Source organism: Misgurnus anguillicaudatus, unplaced genomic scaffold (genome assembly GCF_027580225.2).
Source record: "Misgurnus anguillicaudatus unplaced genomic scaffold, ASM2758022v2 HiC_scaffold_29, whole genome shotgun sequence".
Taxonomy (NCBI): domain Eukaryota; kingdom Metazoa; phylum Chordata; class Actinopteri; order Cypriniformes; family Cobitidae; genus Misgurnus; species Misgurnus anguillicaudatus.
In genome coordinates this window covers 5,805,496-5,826,510 of record NW_027395279.1, presented here as the reverse complement: position 1 = coordinate 5,826,510, position 21,015 = coordinate 5,805,496, and the positions used below count along the sequence as shown (strand labels likewise).

The 21,015-nt window shown below is 39.4% G+C and overlaps 2 protein-coding genes across 4 annotated transcripts in view; both read left to right on the top strand.

Annotated features, from left to right (window-relative positions):
- Positions 1 to 21,015, top strand: part of LOC141362822 (butyrophilin subfamily 1 member A1-like) — a 128,855-nt gene that overhangs the window by 99,539 nt on the left and 8,301 nt on the right. For all 3 annotated transcript variants that reach the window (XM_073865074.1, XM_073865075.1, XM_073865073.1), the window contains exon 6: positions 10,533 to 10,586. In XM_073865074.1, the coding sequence (XP_073721175.1) occupies positions 10,533 to 10,586 (54 nt within the window). The remainder of the gene's footprint in view (positions 1 to 10,532; positions 10,587 to 21,015) is intronic.
- Positions 11,289 to 18,857, top strand: LOC141362733 (E3 ubiquitin-protein ligase TRIM39-like). Its single transcript, XM_073864931.1, has 5 exons — positions 11,289 to 11,376; positions 12,039 to 12,065; positions 12,392 to 12,691; positions 18,243 to 18,269; positions 18,376 to 18,857. The coding sequence occupies exons 1-5, from the start codon at positions 11,289 to 11,291 to the stop codon at positions 18,855 to 18,857; spliced, it is 924 nt and encodes a 307-aa protein (XP_073721032.1).

The following is a 21,015-nucleotide window of genomic DNA, read 5'->3' as shown; positions in this document are numbered from 1 at the left end:
TTAACTCCAGGCAGGCTCGGTGGGCACTTTTTTTCGGACGTTTCGATTTCACATTATCTTACCGGCCGGGTTCCAAAAACATCAAACCCGATGCTTTATCCCATCTTTTTGAGCGTTCCGATCGCACTGCTACTCCCGAGCCCATTTTACCAGAGACCATCATTGTCTCTGCGCTCAGATGGGAGGTCGAATCGATTGTTTGTGCCGGAGAAGTTACGTCTGACGTCCTCCAGTGGGGTCATTCTTCCAGTGTTGCTTGTTACCCAGGGGTTAGTAGAACTAGATTCCTAGTCAAGCAACGATTTTGGTGGCCTGGTATGGCTCGTGACGTTCACGACTTCGTCTTGGCTTGTTCGGTTTGTGCCACTGGTAAGACTTCCAATCGACCTCCAGATGGGTTACTCTTACCGCTGTCTGTCCCTTCGAGACCCTGGTCCCACATATCGGTAGATTTCATTACCGCCCTCCCACCCTCTAAGGGTAATACGGTGATTTTAACCGTAGTGGACCGGTTCTCGAAGGCGACTCATTTCATCCCCTTGCCCAAATTACCATCAGCCAAGGAAACAGCGGTAGCTGTCATTGATCACGTCTTCCGAATACATGGCCTCCCGACAGACGTGGTTTCTGACAGGGGTCCCCAATTTGTGTCCAAATTTTGGCAAGAATTTTGTAAATTGTTAGGAGCGACTGTTAGTCTTTCATCCGGGTTCCATCCCCAGAGCAATGGTCAAACCGAAAGAGCCAATCAGGATGTTGAAAGGGTGTTACGATGTTTGGTTTCCAAGAATCCTTCGTCCTGGTGTCAGCAACTCTCAATTGTGGAGTACGCACACAATTCTCTGCCAGTGTCATCTACGGGCATGTCTCCATTTAAGTGTAGTTTAGGGTACCAACCACCTAATTTTGTCAGTACGGAATCCGAGGTGTCGGTCCCCTCCGCACACGCACTAGTCCAGAGGTGTCACCGTACCTGGACCAGAGCTCGTAGAGCTTTGCTCCAGGCAAGGTCGCGCACCAAGGCCAAGGCCGATCGCCACCGGTCAAAGCCTCCCCGTTACGTCGTCGGTCAAAGAGTGTGGCTTTCTACCCAGAATATTCCGATGCATTCCGTCTCGAATAAACTTGCTCCCAAATTTATTGGCCCGTTTTCTGTTACCAAGATCATTAATCCGGTAACAGTGCGTCTTAGCCTTCCACCGGCGTACAGGAGGCTTCACCCCGTCTTTCATGTTTCCAAAATTAAACCGGTGATTTCATCCCGTCTTAATCCGCCTGCCCCGGTCCCCCCCCCCGCCTCGTATCGTTAATGGGGAGACCACGTATTCGGTTAACCGTATTCTGGACTCTAGACGGAGGGGACGCGGATTTCAGTACTTGGTGGATTGGGAAGGTTACGGTCCGGAGGAGAGAAGATGGGTTCCTGCTCGAGACTTACTGGATCACCGCCTTATTGATGATTACAATCGACAGGTAAAGCAGGCTGGGAACGTCAAGGGGCGTTCCTAGGGGAGGGGGTACTGTCACGGTAGGAAATCCACTGTTTCCTCCGTGTCATGTGTGTGTGTGTGTGTTTGTTTGTTCACTCACCTCTGCCATGTGCTCATTAGAGCGATTCAGTTCACCTGTGTGTTAATTGTCTTGCTCCAGCTGTTCATCATTACATCTCCTCCATAAATACTCACATGACTTTCTGTTCCCTGCCAGATTCTCACTTTGTGTTTGACACCGTGTTGTTTGGTTGTTCCGTTTCTGTTGGATTACGTTTTCAGTTGGATGTTTATTGTCGTCGTCGTTTTCTTGTGGATGTTACCGTGTTCAGCCTGGATTTCACCACTGCTCACCACTCCACCAACGTCGCACTCAAACATCAACTTCCACCGTAGTCTTCGCCACCATTGCCAACAACAACAACACCGGACTGTTACTTCCGCATTGACTCTCTATACTCTCTCTGTGTTTATTTTTAATAAACATTGTTCTAATATTCCCCTGCAGTTGTTTCCACTCCTTACGTGTCATTACAACCTAGCTTTACGGGTTTCCCAAACCTGCTCCTGAAGGACCCCCAATACTGCAAATTTTCTTTGTCTCCCTAATCAAACACACCTGATTCAACTCATCAGCTCATTTTCACATGGGTTAATGAGCTGATGAGTTGAATCAGATGTGTTTGATGAGTGAAATCAGATGTGTTTGATTAGTGAGACAAAGAAAATGTGCAGTATTGGGGGTCCTTTAGGAGCAGGGTAAGATTAAACTGTCATTTAAATGTCATTAAGTGTTAATACTGTCAAATGATTTTACAAAATGCAACAGACACGTCAAAAGATTATACTTAACTTTATGTATGTGCACAATACATCAAAAAAAATACACTGACAACTAACAGAACTTGTTCATCCTCACACAGAGGGTTCTAACATTTTCTGACGTAGAAAAAAACTAACAAAACATTTAATAAAATTATTTAATTTAATGTAATTAACTGTTTATTATTATTATTATTACTATTTTTATTATTAATTGATTGATTTTATTTCTTAAACACATGGAGAAAACTTTAAAAAAACATTAAAAACTGAACAATATTTATGACGTTGTTATAAAACTATTTGACCGACATTTTTTACATTTTTATTGACAATTTAAATTTGTATTACTAGTAAAAAGTGGTCAGTTATGTTGTCTTGGTAATGTCAAGTTGTCATGACAAGTTATGATGTATTGGTTAATGTCAAGATTTCATAACAAAGACATCTGAAACAATGTTATCTTTGCATTAAAAATTACAAAATTAAATGAATGACACTTAATGACAGTTGTCATAAACGTGCATAAAATCTCCTTCATGTTCATCATGACACGTGTCATGTCATGATTATGAAATAAAGTGTTACTGTCACCAAGTCACGATCTGTGAGGGCGGAACCAAAAGTGTGTAAGATCGGTTCCGCCCGGCGATGGTTCCGTCAGGACGACTGAGGCAAAACACCGGAATTCCCGGGGCTTCCCCAAAACTCTAAATCAAGCCTGATATCGTTCAGGTAAGAGCGATCAACACAGCGATCGCTGATAGGCTGAAGAGGAGAGAAGGGTGAGGATATAAAGAGCTTTGAAGGTGTCAGATGTTGTTGTTGGTGGCACTTTGTGCATACGTTGCTTGTGCTCGTTGTTACGGTGGAGATCGGCTGGGTTGACTCACACTTATCCCTCAGGGAAGACGAGAGGTTGGAGACGTTGGGATAAGGAAGTGATCATGTGATTTGGATGTGGAGAAGCAAACACGACGCTGGTGGATGTATATTGGGAAATCGGTTGGACAACCAAGCGTGAGTAAACAATTACAACGAAACGCTCTGTGTTATCCAGAAGAGGAGTTACTATTATCTTTTTGGGGGTGTTGAAGGTTACCGGCCCTGCGGAGGTTGAATGCGTAGGCGAGCCGAAGAAGTAACCGGAAGACATAGAGGGGCGCTGTGAATATATTTACCTGTGAAATCTTTTCTCTTTCTCTGGCGTGTACAACGCCCAACCCGCCTCTCGAGCAGCCAAGACCTAGGCGGCCAAGCCTTAAACTTCACGTGGAGTGCGTGTGCAGAGTGCTGTGGTGAGTGTGGCTTTTATCGTGTGTTTCACTAAGCTTGCTGTGTGTGTGCTGTATTGACAGTAAACGAAGCCGCCCGGGCCCTGTGCAGATTGTGCGAAGAAAATAGCATGTTGAGGCCTGAGCCAGAGGAGAGAAACTGTATTAAAGGTCCAGTAGTGTGAGTAACCTACCCGTGCAGTATATCACTTACCTGTGTTTACAGCAACGCCTCGAAGAGGACCAAGCAGTGTCAGTAGTGAGAAACCCTTTACCTCTGTCTCCACGGATGCTTTGGAGTATATTAAAGGTCCAGTAGTGTGAGTAACCTACCTGTGCAGTATATCACTTACCTGTGTTTACAGCAACGCCTCGAAGAGGACCAAGCAGTGTCAGTAGTGAGAAACCCTTTACCTCTGTCTCCACGGATGCTTTGGAGTATATTAAAGGTCCAGTAGTGTGAGTAACCTACCTGTGCAGTATATCACTTACCTGTGTTTACAGCAACGCCTCGAAGAGGACCAAGCAGTGTCAGTAGTGATAAACCCTTTACCTCTGTCTCCACGGATGCTTTGGAGTATATTAAAGGTCCAGTAGTGTGAGTAACCTACCTGTGCAGTATATCACTTACCTGTGTTTACAGCAACGCCTCGAAGAGGACCAAGCAGTGTCAGTAGTGAGAAACCCGTTACCTCCGTCTCCACGGATGCTTTGGAGTATATTAAAGGTCCAGTAGTGTGAGTAACCTACCTGTGCAGTATATCACTTACCTGTGTTTACAGCAACGCCTCGAAGAGGACCAAGCAGTGTCAGTAGTGAGAAACCCGTTACCTCCGTCTCCACGGATGCTTTGGAGTATATTAAAGGTCCAGTAGTGTGAGTAACCTACCTGTGCAGTATATCACTTACCTGTGTTAACAGCAATGCCTCGAAGAGGACCAAGCAGTGTCAGTAGTGAGAAACCCTTTACCTCTGTCTCCACGGATGCTTTGGAGTATATTAAAGGTCCAGTAGTGTGAGTAACCTACCTGTGCAGTATATCACTTACCTGTGTTTACAGCAACGCCTCGAAGAGGACCAAGCAGTGTCAGTAGTGAGAAACCCTTTACCTCTGTCTCCACGGATGCTCTGGAGTATATTAAAGGTCCAGTAGTGTGAGTAACCTACCTGTGCAGTATATCACTTACCTGTGTTTACAGCAACGCCTCGAAGAGGACCAAGCAGTGTCAGTAGTGAGAAACCCGTTACCTCCGTCTCCACGGATGCTTTGGAGTATATTAAAGGTCCAGTAGTGTGAGTAACCTACCTGTGCAGTATATCACTTACCTGTGTTTACAGCAACGCCTCGAAGAGGACCAAGCAGTGTCAGTAGTGAGAAACCCTTTACCTCTGTCTCCACGGATGCTTTGGAGTATATTAAAGGTCCAGTAGTGTGAGTAACCTACCTGTGCAGTATATCTCTTACCTGTGTTTACAGCAACGCCTCGAAGAGGACCAAGCAGTGTCAGTAGTGAGAAACCCTTTACCTCTGTCTCCACGGATGCTTTGGAGTATATTAAAGGTCCAGTAGTGTGAGTAACCTACCTGTGCAGTATATCACTTACCTGTGTTTACAGCAACGCCTCGAAGAGTACCAAGCAGTGCCAGTAGTGAGAAACCCTTTACCTCTGTCTCCACGGATGCTTTGGAGTATATTAAAGGTCCAGTAGTGTGAGTAACCTACCTGTGCAGTATATCACTTACCTGTGTTTACAGCAACGCCTCGAAGAGGACCAAGCAGTGTCAGTAGTGAGAAACCCTTTACCTCTGTCTCCACGGATGCTCTGGAGTATATTAAAGGTCCAGTAGTGTGAGTAACCTACCTGTGCAGTATATCACTTACCTGTGTTTACAGCAACGCCTCGAAGAGGACCAAGCAGTGTCAGTAGTGAGAAACCCTTTACCTCTGTCTCCACAGATGCTCTGGAGTATATTAAAGGCCTAGTGTTGTGAGTAACCTACCTGTACAGAGTGTAACTTACCTGTGTCTGCAGCCGTGCCTTGTGGTGGATCCCCTGCGTCCAGTGAGGTCAAGACGGAGTGACCTGAGGGCGAGAGAGACAGAAACAACGGTCAGATAAGTTGTGACTCGGTGCTGGACCAACGTTAATTGTGCTTTCCTTATTTTGCCTCCAGGAGGAAGCGGAGGGCGCCACGAGTTCAAAAACACCACAGAAGGAGACTCCTGGCCCCCGTCCCCTGGTCCAACTCGCCCTGGAGGCGAAAAGAAGATTGTTTTTAAGCTGCCCCTCCCCTTTTTCCTTTACCTTTTAAATATTTAATAAAGATACCTTTTAACTGTAGTATACTCGTCTGTCTGGTCATTGGGGTGGTCTTGGGAACCTCCTCGAGGTGGAAAGTAGAGAGGGGCGTGGCCTGTTAGCTACCTTGGGTCCGCCCCGGCCGTGACATTACCAAGCGTAACAAAGCAAATAAAAAACGGCAAAATTCACCTAAAGTTAAGAAGTTTGCATCTATGGATTTGGATACAAATGCTCAAACTTAGGCTGCTTCCGAAACACAAGGCAGCTGACTTGTTGTCTCGCTGCCTCATGAGGCAATGACTTCAGAGGCATGAAGGCAGCTCCGTGAAAAGCATTCAGACACACTTCATAGGCAGCGTAATGGAATTCAGTTTGAAAAAATAAACAGAGAGCGCTTTTGTGATAATTAATCCCATATTTGAAAATTGTAATACTAATTTCTCACTAGAAATGCAATTAAAAGGTGTAAAAAGGGAAAATATAACTTTATTTACAGTAAATTGCTCCAGCCACTTTCTTCGCCTCAGGGCAGCATTTTAGAGCTTTCGGACGCAGTGTTAATGAACAGAAACTTACGCCCCCTTGGTTGGAATTCTGCTCAGCTGTGTAATGTGATTGGCTGGAATTCGCGTTCATCTTAAGAAATAACTGACTTCATTCATTTAATTGGTTAAAATTTTTGCTCGGCCATGTAATTCGATTGGCTGGAAGTCATTCACGGTGGAAAACTTACATGCATAACAGCGAACCAGCCCACATTGCCAAGCGGCCCACTGGAAAATCTCCCAGGGCTCTAGATGAAAAGTTCGCCCCTGTGTCCGCATAACCTCTGAACAGTGGATTTCCTACCGTGACAGTACCCCCTCCCCTAGGAACGCCCCTTGACGTTCCCAGCCTGCTTTACCTGTCGGCTTGTCACCCAAAAGTTGCCGATTAGATTCTCAAGACTGGCAGGAAACAACTGAAATGCAGATATCGCTAAATGTTTACAATGATCATTATTGTTATAATGGTTAGTGTAGACAGTGCTATTAATTTATTTGCATGAATTGGTTCTTTAGGAACAATTTTAACATGATCAAACCACCCAAAACAGCAGTTCAGACCTGTTTTCTGTCTTTTATTACAGATCCGTTTGCTGTTGTTGGACCTGCAGCTCATCTCCTCGTTGTATCTGGTGAAGATGTGATTCTGCCCTGTTCTCTTAAACCCAACATCAGTGCTGTAAACATGAGAGTCGAGTGGTTTAGACTTGATCTCAAAGACTCAGTAGTTCATCTCTATGAAGATCATGAGGATAAAAACACAAATCAGCTTCAGTCGTACAGAAGAAGAACTGAAGTGTTTAAAGATGAACTACAGAAAGGAAACACATCACTTAAACTCTCAAGAGTTCAGATCTCTGATGAAGGATTTTATAAGTGTTTTATTCAGTCCAAATCCAGGAGTGATGACATCACTGTTGATCTCAGAGTTGAAGGTGAGCAAACCCATAAAAACATTAAACGAGTTTTATACATCATATGTTATATTATCACCCAGAATTAAACAAGCTCATAGGCAGAATAATAATCACCAAATTTATGTTTTTTTTTTCATTCTTGATGTGTAGCTGTAGGTAGTCATCACTGTAGATGGATTTGATGTTTCTGGTGGACTTCATCTTCAGTGTGAATCTAAAGGTTGGTACCCTGAACCTGAACTTGTGTGGCTGGACAGTGAAGGAGTCACTTTGACATCTGAAACTACAGACACACAAAGAGAGACAGATGGATTCAGAGTGAAACACATGATCACTGTATATACAGTAACAGAGACAGTAAATATCACTGAGTCAGAATGAGACATCACATGATGGAGACTGAGATTATAACATCAAGTAAGTACACACACACTGATTCTGAGTATGTGGTTTATTTTGTCTCATGATGATTTGATGCAGTAATACATGAAAACATTTATAATTCAAGTGAATATAATCAATGATATTAGATAAAGAGAGTTTTGTTTTACAGGTAAAATGTTTAACTCTTTGAGGTCATCAGTGATCTTGATTTCTGTTGGATCTGTGCTGAGTGTGATCGCTGTAATATTGATCGCTGTTTTCATCTATAGACACAGAGGTAACATTCATGTTTGTTATATTTATTATAATGTATGTACTATGTGACCTAATGTTAGTTAAATATAAAGAAATGTTGTTTTTGTTAACATTGAACATCTCATCAGTTAGTGGAGTTCAGTGTGAAGTTTTCCAGGTTTAGATTCACTTCATCTTCAACTGAACACACAGTGATTTGAGATTCCACTTCTCATACTGTAGTGCTTAAAAGTCAAGAGTTTATATTTATCAGACAGTTTTATGATCTGTGCTTTGTGGTGTAAGCTGAACTTGTCACGACACGGTACACTGGGAGGACGAGGAAAACCCAAACGCAGACTTAAATAAACAATACTTTAATAAACATGAACATACGGAACAAAAACACCCACAAGGGGGTAAAACATACAATGACAGGTACAAGAACTACACTGACTAACATCAATACTGAAAACACTAACTACATAAACTTACACAATATCTGGAACAGGAATAAACACTAGGAACTGGGAAAGAAACAGAGAATAATACCAACGCACGGAGGACAGGACAGAAGGGTATTAAATAGGGAGAACTAACAACATACACCTGGAGCTTAATCAAACATAAGGGAGCGGGAAACAATTCACGAACCCTGAGAGAAACGTGGACCGCGGAAGGGCATGTCACACAACTCTCTCAGGGCAGACACGTACTGTCACAACCTAATCCCTCAAACTCGGATGAGACAAGAAACAGAGAGACCAGGTCGTGACAGTACCCTCCCCCTAAGGGCGGATACTAGACGCCCTCAGGAGGAGACACTAAACACAGGACCTAAAGTGAGACAAAAACCAAGAAAACAGAGACACCAAAATTAATGGTAAAACAGATAACATAATAACAGGGTTGGGATGGGTTAACAAAAACAAAATGCATGGAAGCGGAGGGGGAGCAACGGTAAAGTTTGAATGAGAGTCAGTTTGTGTCCTTACAGTTTTATGAGTTCTTTTGGTGGTGGTGGTGACAGATGGGGAAGTCCGGAGGGAGGGACAAGAGTTCACCACAATGGGAGGGGACTGACGAGGGAACACCGGGGACACAGGAGGTACAGGGAACTCAGAAACAGGAAGCACAGGGGGCACAGGAGGTACAAAGGACTCAGGAATCGTCGAAGGAACAGGGAACACAGGGGCCACAGGAAAAGCAGACTGACCCGAACAAAACGGTTCTGCCCCGCAGGAAAAGGCGGATTCCTCAAAGTCCATCGGACGTAGAGGTGACTTAAGACGCGCCGGCGACTCTGGACGCGCCGGCGACTCTGGACGCGCCGGCGACTCTGGACGCGCCGGCGACTCTGGACGCGCCGGCGACTCTGGACGCGCCGGCGACTCTGGACGCGCCGGCGACTCTGGACGCGCCGGCGACTCTGGACGCGCCGGCGACTCTGGACGCGCCGGCGACTCTGGACGCGCCGGCGACTCTGGAGATTTGGGGGAAGTAGCTGGCACAGGCGGCGCGGGAGAGGTGTTCTTCCTCCTCGTCTTCCGTCTGGGACGAGGAGCGGAAAGCGCCGGAGGAGTGGGAGACAGCACGGCCGGACCACCGAACTCCGAAGATGATCCACCCGACGCCGAGTCCCAGGAGGCATGTCTTTCACGTTTCCCCCTGAGACTGTCGGGTGGACAGGACACCGGTGGCAGCGACGAGAAAGGCCTGTCTAAAGCAAACACTCCCACTCGCCGACGCTCCGGGATGGTTGCCAGAGGGGCTGGAAAAGAGGTCCTTCCTCCCTGGAATGCCCCTCTGGACGTGGCACCTCTCCACGCATTACTTCCCCCGCGTCGAACCAGTCTGGTCCCACTAAACGCCGCGTAGTCAAACTTGGGGTTGATGTCCATAGTCTGCTGGGTTTAGTTTTGGCGTTGGTATTCTGTCACGACACGGTACACTGGGAGGACGAGGAAAACCCAAACGCAGACTTAAATAAACAATACTTTAATAAACATGAACATACGGAACAAAAACACCCACAAGGGGGTAAAACATACAATGACAGGTACAAGAACTACACTGACTAACATCAATACTGAAAACACTAACTACATAAACTTACACAATATCTGGAACAGGAATAAACACTAGGAACTGGGAAAGAAACAGAGAATAATACCAACGCACGGAGGACAGGACAGAAGGGTATTAAATAGGGAGAACTAACAACATACACCTGGAGCTTAATCAAACATAAGGGAGCGGGAAACAATTCACGAACCCTGAGAGAAACGTGGACCGCGGAAGGGCATGTCACACAACTCTCTCAGGGCAGACACGTACTGTCACAACCTAATCCCTCAAACTCGGATGAGACAAGAAACAGAGAGACCAGGTCGTGACAGAACTACATACATTAACCTGTAAAGACATCACAGTGTCAAGTGGGTAAATCAAATTCAAACCAGAAAATAATCTTTATAAAATAATGTTGGATGTTTGTACATTAGTTGTTATGCCTGTAGTTGTTAAGAAATAATTATATCAGGTTAATGTTTTTTTTTTTCAGAACAACAAAGAAAGGATCAGAGACTAAAGAGTGAAGATCAGAGACTAAAAAATGGTAATTTTGTCTGTTGGTTATTTATGTTATTAATTTATTGTAAACTGAAAAACAGTTTTTATTCATTAAATATTAATTAATAATCACGTTATATTCACCTGTTTTTAATTTAATTTGACAGTAATTTAGATACATAAACATTTATCTTATAATCTTTGATAAAATAACATTGGGGTTTCCATGTGTTTTATGTCTTTATTTAAAAACTGTGTTAAACATATTTACAGTGTTGAGTGATAAATGTGTGTGAATTACACTTAACATGAAGTTTAATCAATGACACAAGACTGAAGACAAGAATCACTGCCCAGTGTGAACTTCAAGCTGTATTGTAATTGTATGAATTATATAAAGTTATAAAGAGTATTTATAACAGTCTTGATGTTCACAATAAGACAAACATCATGATTTAAAGCTGTTTGCTGTCTTAGGTCCTGGACTGTGTGTTGTCATTTACAGTAAACATTTATCAGGAGTTGTGCGGTCATCTGTACTTCAAGATTTATAGAAGAAGATAAAACAGTTTCTGTAGTGACCCATGAGTCCTGATCTCAGCCTGACTGAGATACTTTAACATCATCTCAAATAAAATTACATCTCAGTAATATTGATGAACATAAAGAGTTTAGTATGTAAAGAGGATCAGTGCAGAAATATTATTGACTCTTGTGTTGATCTGAAGCTGAAATAATCACTCAATACATGAAACACTCAGTGAATGTTACTGCTGATAAAAGAGAGAAACTCAGTCATTATGATCAAGAGTTCACAAACTTTATCCACCTGCACTGTAAATGTTTACACAAACATCTGTGTGTCTGTTGTTTGATTTTAGTTCAGATGATCAGATCAAATTCTGAACAAACAAACAAACAAACATAAAATCATTCTTTAAAACATAAAATAATGAAATGTTTATGTATGTACTTGTTTTTATATTTCATTTTGTTATGTTATTTTACTTAATCCTTTTTTCTTGTCTTTACATCTTAAACTCTCTAGAACGTCACACATTTTCACTAAGAGAGAAGGGGACTGTTGAAAGTGGTAAGTTTAGACAAACTTTAATTTGCAAAACCATTTAACACACTGTGGGGCAGTTTCCCGGACAGGGGATTAGCTTAAGCCAGGCCTAAACCTGATTTTAATTGGGAAATATAACTAGTTTTAACAAACATACCTTACTAAAAACATTACTTATGTGCATTTTGAGGCAAAACAAAGGACACTGGTGTATTTTAAGGTACGTCAGTGCAAGTTTTTTTTGAGTTTGGACAGCTCTTACATTTATTTTAGTCTAGGACTTGTCTAATCCCTGTCCGGGAAACCACCCCTGTGTGTTATATCCCATATTAATTAGATTTGACTGTGAATGTTTTAATCTCATTCTCAATCGTAAGTATAATTAAGTTATGATCTCTGTTTAACTCTTTACTGTCTATTTGTTTTTAGTGAAATCATTGTTAAGAAAATTTGCAGGTAAGTTAAAGTTTAATGACATCATTAAAGTGTTATAAATCTACAGCTGTTAGATGAGACTGTATGTGCTTTTATTGTTTTTTATCCTCTTTATATTTTTCATCTGTGTTCATTTGTTGTTATATATTGTTTAGATTTGTCTTGTTTTGTTTCAGTAAATTTTCTCTATGCAGTGTGTTTATGTTTGTTTATTTCTCTGTAAAGTGATGTTGTGTTCTAGAAAGACACAAACTAATAATATTATTATCATCATTATTACAACATTCATCTATAAAGCAGAAATCTCAATATTTTAACAGTGAATGTGACTCTGGATCCTGATTCAGCTTATCAACATCTCATTGTGTCTGATGATGGGAAACAAGTGAGATATGAAGAACAATCAGGAACAGTGAAGGATGAAGATCAAAAGTCAAATAACAAGTTTGAGAAACGTGCATGTGTTCTTGTAAATGAAGGATTCACCTCAAAGTGTTTTTACTATGAGGTGCAGGTGAAGGGATTAAGGGACTGGTTTGTGGGTGTGGCCAGAGAATCTGTTCAGAGGAAGAGGTTGATCAAGCTGAATCCTGAGAATGGATTCTGGGTGGCTGGTTTGAGATATGGAAAGTATCAGGCTAGTGAGGGTACTTCATCTGTTGCTCTTTCACTGAGTGTGAATCCTCAGAGAGTCGGTGTGTTTGTGGATTATGAGGAGGGTCGAGTCTCTTTTTATGATGTGGAGTCTATGTGTCATATCTACTCTTTTACTAATCAATCTTTTAATAAGAAACTATATCCTGTCTTTTGGTGTATTGACTCTGCACCACTTATCATCTGTGATCTCTAATGAGAGTTGATCTAAGAAATAAAAATCCTCTCCTTAAGTTATTTTTGTAACTTAAAATGGTATTATACAAAGGGATGTTTGTGTCATTTTCAGAAACATGTGATGATGAATGATGATGGTAGTTTTTTGTCCCCTAAGAGAAATTATTTTTGTGCATACATACATACATGTGATGCTGTATAACAATCAAACACATGAATAACATTCACACAGTTGTGTCATTCATCAGTTTTATGGCCATAAGAACAAAAGAGGTTTTATCTTTAACATGTGTGATCTTGTCTGTGAAAACCCAACTAAAGTCATTGAAATAATGTCTATAAAACTGCAGTGGAAAGATTTGTTGGCTGTTGTGATGAGAATACTTTCAGATGAATGTTAATAAAACTGAGGAGGTGATCACAGACCCCAGATCAGTGGAAGACAGGAGCTCTGTTGTTGTTCACAGTCAGGACATTAATAAGTTTGCTTCCTATACTGTAAATATTTGGGGGTCCACATCGACAGCGAGCTTCAGTGGTATAAACATGTGTTAAGTGTTTGTATACAAGAGTTCATTAGCGTCTAGACATTTAAAGAAGATTACAATTATTTATAGTGAGCAGTAATGTTGTATATATTTTATAAAGCTACAATAGAATTTATTTTGTGATATAAAATTATTGTCTGGTTTGGGAGTTTAATGTTTAAAATGAAAACTCAAATAAATAATCTGTTGAGCGTGTCAGGGAAAATCATTAAAAAACCGAAGCTAAGAAGATATTTTTAAGCAGTTCATCATACAGCAGATTAATAAGCTCTTAATAAACTCTTCACATGTGTTCAACTCTGAGTGATGTGTAAGAGATTTTAGGGTCCTGTTATGTAGACATAATCAATATAAACATTCATTTATTTTACTGTAACACTGATAATAGACTTACTGTATATAGTAACTTGTGTAACTAAAGGCTGTGTGTTTTATATTTTCCCATTTTGGTAATGCATTATAATGGTATTGTTTTTTAAGGAAAGTGATGCTGATGTATGTGTGACAGTTGTGGATAATGTTTGAATGATGGTTGTATGTTGTGAGTTGTTGTTTTTTTTTGCAGCAGTGTTTCTCTTGTCTGAGACAATAATGACACCTTGACCTTGAAGTGTAGAAACATCATCCAGATGAGTGTAGTTCAGATTCTGGATTGAGCACACCTTTAGAAGGATTCAGAGTAGTTTACCTTACATTTTTGATTCATTAAAGGCATTAAAAACAGCTGTGTAACCATCATAGCAACACTAAAAGAGTCTCTGGACAAAGTACATTTTATCTAAAGTGTAGTGATCGTCACACAGGACACCAGTTGTACACAAGACTCTAGAGGTGTTACTAGTTTTGGTCATGTTAACTCATTGTGTGTGTGTGTTGAACTCACTGAATGGGTTAAATGAAGAGGTCACATTCCAACTATGGGTTAAATTGGCCATTCTGACCCTTTAACTTATGTAGGATGATTTTATTTAGAAAACACACACACACACACACACACACACACACACACACACACACACACACACACACACACACACACACACACACACACACACACACACACACACATAAATGTTAGCTGGGCTTTTGCAGATTGGGTCAAAACATTTCAGTATTTAATTTTTTTACCATTTGATACAAAATTTCTTTCTATTTTCTTTTCACTATTCCAATTAAAAAATCATCATGTTTATCAAAAAGTCTGAGCTTTTGTGTCCATTTTTCCACATAATGATGTACAACACTTCAAAGCTTAATCTAATGTAGGCCTATGAGATCATATTAAATGGGTGAAGTCATTATCATTATATGGACTATCATTATCAAAAATTATCATTACCGCAACATGATATTACATTAACAAATTTACAAAATCATGTTTCAGTAATGAGAACTAAAAAGTTGTCTAGGTACTATGACAAACTAAATTTGAACTTTTATCTGGAGAGAAAAAATAAGAACTGCTTACCTGGTAGCCATCTTGTGTGTCACAGTCAATTATGTCCCTTACAACTATTTTTTTAAATGTTAGTTCCTTAAAGGTGACATAGAATGATTGAACGGAGTATTTATCCTTGTTCTGTGATGTGACATGTAGACAAAAAAAATGTTGTGTGTGTCTGTAATGCCTTAAAAGCTTCCTAAAAACCTCTCTCAAATAGCTTTATTAGGGTGGGGGATTTTAAACAAGTGGTTTTGCACCTATTTGGCTCCCCCTACTGGCTTAACTTGCAATCTCATTACTGATTGGCTGACTTTGCTGCCACTCAAAAAATGTAGCCAATTATTTTAAAGTGAAGGGGCAGTTAGATGCCTGTGGTGTCATAAACATCAGTTTTTCAGATTTTCAGATTTTCTGGCTGACATTTTTAAAAGAGGAATTTCTATGAGACTGAGATTTTTAGCATGTCTAGCACTTTTTGTATGTTAGTGAATGCAGGTAGACTACAATTATTCAACAAAGACAAGGTAAAAATGATTTTTCATTCTCTGTCCCCTTTAAGGGCTTAAACAATTATTGAAAATTGTTGCGGAGGATGAAAAAATTGGTCTTGGACACATTAATATTCCTTATTATTGTCTCTACATTTACCAATGATCACCAAATACCACGTTTCTTTACTGTAAATGTTAATAGTATAACATGCACTGAAGCTTTTTATTTTTTAGATTTTTAAATTATAAATATTTCCGTGTCAAAGAACCCAAATCCAGTCATGAACTCTTTGCGGTAATGAAAATGTTCCCCTTAAATGTGGCAAAACTACAAAACTGGTTTGTACGATGTCATTTGAAATCATGTGCAAAATAGTACATGAAGAGATGTTTGTAACTGTATGCTTCTTGCGCTGGTGCAAGCTATTAGTAAATCTGCCCCTTCATCTAAGAACACACATATTTAACTTTTCCAAATGATTATTGGTCAATCTCAGGTATTGGAGGATGGAGAAATTTGGTAAAAGGACTGAAAGTAACAGGACTAGCATAGATTTAGCAAATAAATGAAATATTGCTGAATTAAATATGTGCTAATAGCATGAAGGCTGAGCAAATTCTAGTGATTTACCATTTTTTATTTTAAAGTAATCCGATAGCATCAAAGAAATAATATAGGTAACCGGACTGAACATTAAGATTGATATTCACAGTCATAGCGTCAATATCATAAAATATACAAGAAAAGTAAATGATAAAAGTGACTTTTGATCTTTACATGACCTTCAGAAGATCCAGATGATGTCACTTCCTTTTACAAATGTGACTTGTGGAATATTCCTAGATTTTCAGAGGGGGGGGCGCATTAGGTAACAGGACTGAGTGAAATCCTGGGCACATAAAAATAATTAAATTTTTCCATTGGTAAAAATATGTAAAGCAAAGATGGGATATAGACCTACACAAATATGCCAATAAAAAGATATCTGAAGAATGTTATGCTTTATATTTAAAAGTAAAGTAGAGATAGAGAGCAGGGATGGATAAAAATGCTGTTTTTCAGTGTTTTATGTAGTTTTTATTAATATTTTAAATTATAAAGTTTAAATTTGGTGCAAGATTAACATGCAGGACAATGCTTAACAATAACATTTATTTTAGAGTTTTCTTGCATGTTTGTCCAGAAATGGCACAGAAATGTGGGTAGAATGGCCCACATGAAAATATTTAAAATTCAAGTGAATAATCATTGATATTAAGTAAAGGAGTTAGGACCCAAGGGAGATGCAACTAGGTGTTGGGACGTCAGTGGAAAATTGTAATAAATCTATAGGGTAACATTTTGATTATTTGCTTTAACAATTTAAAAGGCATTTTTTAATGGCAACATTATGTTTTATAATATTATTCATATTGCTTTGCCCAAACTGTTTAACTGGGTGTTTATACATAAAGATGTCCAGCTGGGTCTGTTTTAAAATGATGATCATAGCTGAAAAAAAGCTTGACAGTCTCCTATTATAGTACAACATTTGCATATATTAATAATGAAATAGTAAGTTTTGAAAGTTTTCTTTTACAGGTAAAATGTTTAACTCTTGGAGGACATCAGTGGTCATGATTTCATTTGCTGTTATATTCAGTGTGATTACTGGGATATTGATCGCTATGTTCATCTATAGACACAGAGGTAACATTCATGTTTGTTTTCTAATGTTTACTTTTTCAGGTTTTACAATCTTATTAATGGAAAATAATTAAGGTTTGTAGTAATAAATAAATAAAGTGAAATGACACAGGGAATAAGTATTGAACACATGAAGAGAACAAGGTGCAAAATGGCATAGAAAGGCAGGAGATCACCTGAAATCTGTCAGTATTGAGAGAGAAACCCTGCCCCCTATCAGTACTAATTGATATCAGCTGCTTTAGTCCTAATTGATGGCCTGTAAAGGCTTCGCATTAACCAGGAGGCACACAAGAAAGAGGTCATGATGGGTAAAAGCAAGAACTCTTTCGAGATCAATGTAATCTTATCGTTGAAAAGCATTTTGATGGGAATAGTTATAGGCGCATTTCCAGAATGCTGAATGTTCCTGTGAGCACTGTGGGGGCCATTATCTGGAAATGGAAAGAGCATCACTTCACCAAAAGTTGGCCATGATCAGGTGCTCCATGTAAGGTCCCTGTCCGAGGAGTCCAAAGAATAATCAGGAGAGTTCTCCAAGAGCCAAGAACCACTCGGGCAGAACTTCAGGAAGACCTTGCATCAGCAGGTACTGTTTGTTTCAAAGAAAACTATAAGCAACCGCCATGGCCTCAATATTTAAAGACCATTTGTGTGGAAGAATGGGCCAGAATCACTCCTGAGCAATGCAGACTTCTAGAAGCTGTAATCACCTACAAAGGTTTTTCTACAAAGTATTAAATAAAGTGTGTTCAATACTTATTCCCTGTGTCATTTGACTTTATTTATTATGACTCAACTTGTATACTTAAATGTTCTGATTTCTTTGTATGAATATTTGGCTTGATGGCTACATCTGGTGGAAATTTTGTGTCAATAGCCCACTTAGAAATCTCCTTACTGATACTGAAAATGCTGATGTGTCAAATACTTATTTTCCCCAATGTAAATGCTTGTGTTATTAATTGTTGTTTAAAGTTTAATTTTATTTTACTTAATCTCTTTTCTCTCCTCTTTACAACTTAAACTCTCTAGAATGTGAGAGGCTTGCAATGATAGAGAAGGGGACTGTAGAAAGTTGTGAGTTTATTTTCATATCTTTATTAAATTATTAGACTTTACTATAAATGTTTTAATGTCATTCACAATCTTCTATTATGATCCCTGTTTAACTCTTTACTGTCCATCTGTTTTTAGTGAAATCACTCTTAAGAAAATTTGCAGGTAAGTTAAAGCTTTATGACATCACTAAAGTGACATAGATCTACAGCTGTTAGATGAGACTGTATGTGGTTTTATTGAAACATTGAATTTGTCATTATTTTATCAGTGAAAGTGACTCTGGATCCTGATTCAGCTCATCCACAACTCATTGTGTCTGATGATGGGAAACAAGTTAGATATGAACAACAATCAGAAACAGTGAAGGATGGAGATCAGAAGTCAAATAACAAGTTTGATGAAGAGCTCTGTGTTCTTGGAAAGGAAGGATTCACCTCATGTTTTTACTATGAGGTGCAGGTGAAGGGGTTAAGTGAGTGGTTTGTGGGTGTGGCCAGAGAATCTGTTAAGAGGAAAGGGTTTGTCAGTCTGAATCCTGAGAAGGGATACTGGGTGGCTGGTTTGAGAGGAGGAAAGTATCAGGCTAGTGAGTATCCATATATTCCTATTTCTGTGAGCGTCAAGCCTCAGAGAGTCGGGGTCTTTGTGGATAATGAGGAGGGTCGAGTCTCTTTTTATGATGTGGAGTCTATGTGTCATATCTACTCATTTACTGATCAAATGTTTAATGAGAATCTACATTGGCGTTAATGAGATCTTTTGGCATAGTAACTCTGCACCACTCATCATCTGTGATCTCTGAGATTTAATCTAAATATAAAAATCCTCTCCTTAAGTTATTTGTGTAACTTGGAATGGTACTATACAAAGGGATGTTCGCGTCATTTTCAGTAACATACATTTGATGCTGATCTGGTAGGCTCTGGCATAAAGCTTGTGGCACTGGAAAGCCTTGTTGACAGCTGTTCACTACTGAAGGACTGTAACAATCTTCTCAATAATGTCATGGGGAGTCATTTACCACCTGTTGAATCTGTGTCTAGTCAGATGAATTCAGCATTGAGAACACAACTAAGATTATTCAGTAAACTCTGCTCATTTTGGGGCCTATCATACAGCTAGGGTGGCCATTCGTGCCAATTCCGCCGAACACGTCCCGAACATGTTTTTGGGTTCGTTCTCCGGAAGTCACGTTGCTCGACCGCATACTTCATCAAGGTTCTCACATTTCAGTTAAAATACATTAGAAATTTAAGATTTGTTTCTTTTAAGACATACAATCATTGTAGTTTCATTCTTACCTTGAAATGTAACGGCTGCTTTTCTGAAATGAAACCCGAAATATTAAACCTTGATGATGTATGCGGTCGACCAACGCGACTTCCGGAGAACGAACCCGAAAACATGTTCGGGACGTGTCCGGCGGAACTGGCACAAATGGCCACCTTACATACACCTGGCCCAATGCAGCGAAAGTTTTATTTACTTTTCACTTTCAAGTCCTGCGCCACGATGTATACATACCACCTGCATTTGCACCCATTTGTGCGCCCATGACTGGTCTGAAACAGAAGTGTTTAGGCGCATTGTTGGTGCATTGCTATTTTAAGGGAACTGAAATGGATTGTGCCACTGACCAACTAAAATTTGATCTAAAGTCAATGGCACATTTATTTATTTTTTTAGTGTTAGTATTATGCACCTATAAATGGGAAGACAATATGCTTATTACACACACAACCATTTGTGACATGTGCTGGCAAAATGAGTCGGAATGAGCAAATTTTAAAAAAATTAGTTATTTATATTTTGGCATTCTCTATTAAACAAAAACTTTAAAAAAAAGTATGATTTGTTGAAATCTAATAAAAAATGACAGAGCTACACCTGTTTGAAGTTTGAAAACCTCAATTTTGATAAAAATCGATATTTATACTATCTTTTGCCTGTAGCTCAAAATTACATTATGCATTACGATAATTTTATAATTTTGACAACACGGGTCAGATTTTGAAATATGAAAAATTTAAGGATTAATGTATGTGATGACTGTGTGGATATGGTGAGAGATGAGAACCATTTTTATCAAAACACTCACAACAATCTCTTAGGTGCTGAAAAGTTGCGGCTCTCAAAATGTTTGTAAATTCTTTATCTCCTGTTTGTTACAAATAAAGTGTTTTTTGAGTGCAACATTTTTTTTGCATATTTGTAAATTATTCTTGTAAAAATATTTTTTGAGTTTACAGTGATGATGTATCCATACTTTTTCAGGACACATCCTAAGTGTACTTGCGCTGTGCACTATAGATCATACAATTAGATCATTAAAATAGGGCCTTTATTTTATCATCGCTTTATCTGCCTGATGGTCTTCTTCATCTCTGTCTCATGATTGAGTAAAAGTTTTAACTCACGAGTTGATTCACTTTAAGTAACAGACAAGATCATTATCCTGATAGAGACTGACATCATGACTTACAGTATTATCAATAATAAATAACACACGTCATTAAATCATCAGCATGTTTTGTTTAAAATATTCCTGTAGTCACTTTGTGAAGTCCTGTCACAGTTCTGACTTCAGTTTGTGTGAATGTTCATGACTTTTGATTATACTTTGTTGGTTACTCATTTTTTAGTCTGGTTGTATTTTGCTTATTGGGAGGACAGGAAAAGTGAGACAAAGAAAATATTTAACATAAGATTGTGAATGAACATTTTACATTTGCTTGGAAAATTATTGTTAAAAGATGTTGACTGTTAGATCACAAAGCTTCATTTTCTTCATTGTGTTAAACACATGTGTCACATTAATAAATCTTTTGTAGTCATTTGTTTTTTTCTTATTGAGTTCACTTTGGTTTTGTCACATTAAATAATATTCGTATAAATTATATATAAAACG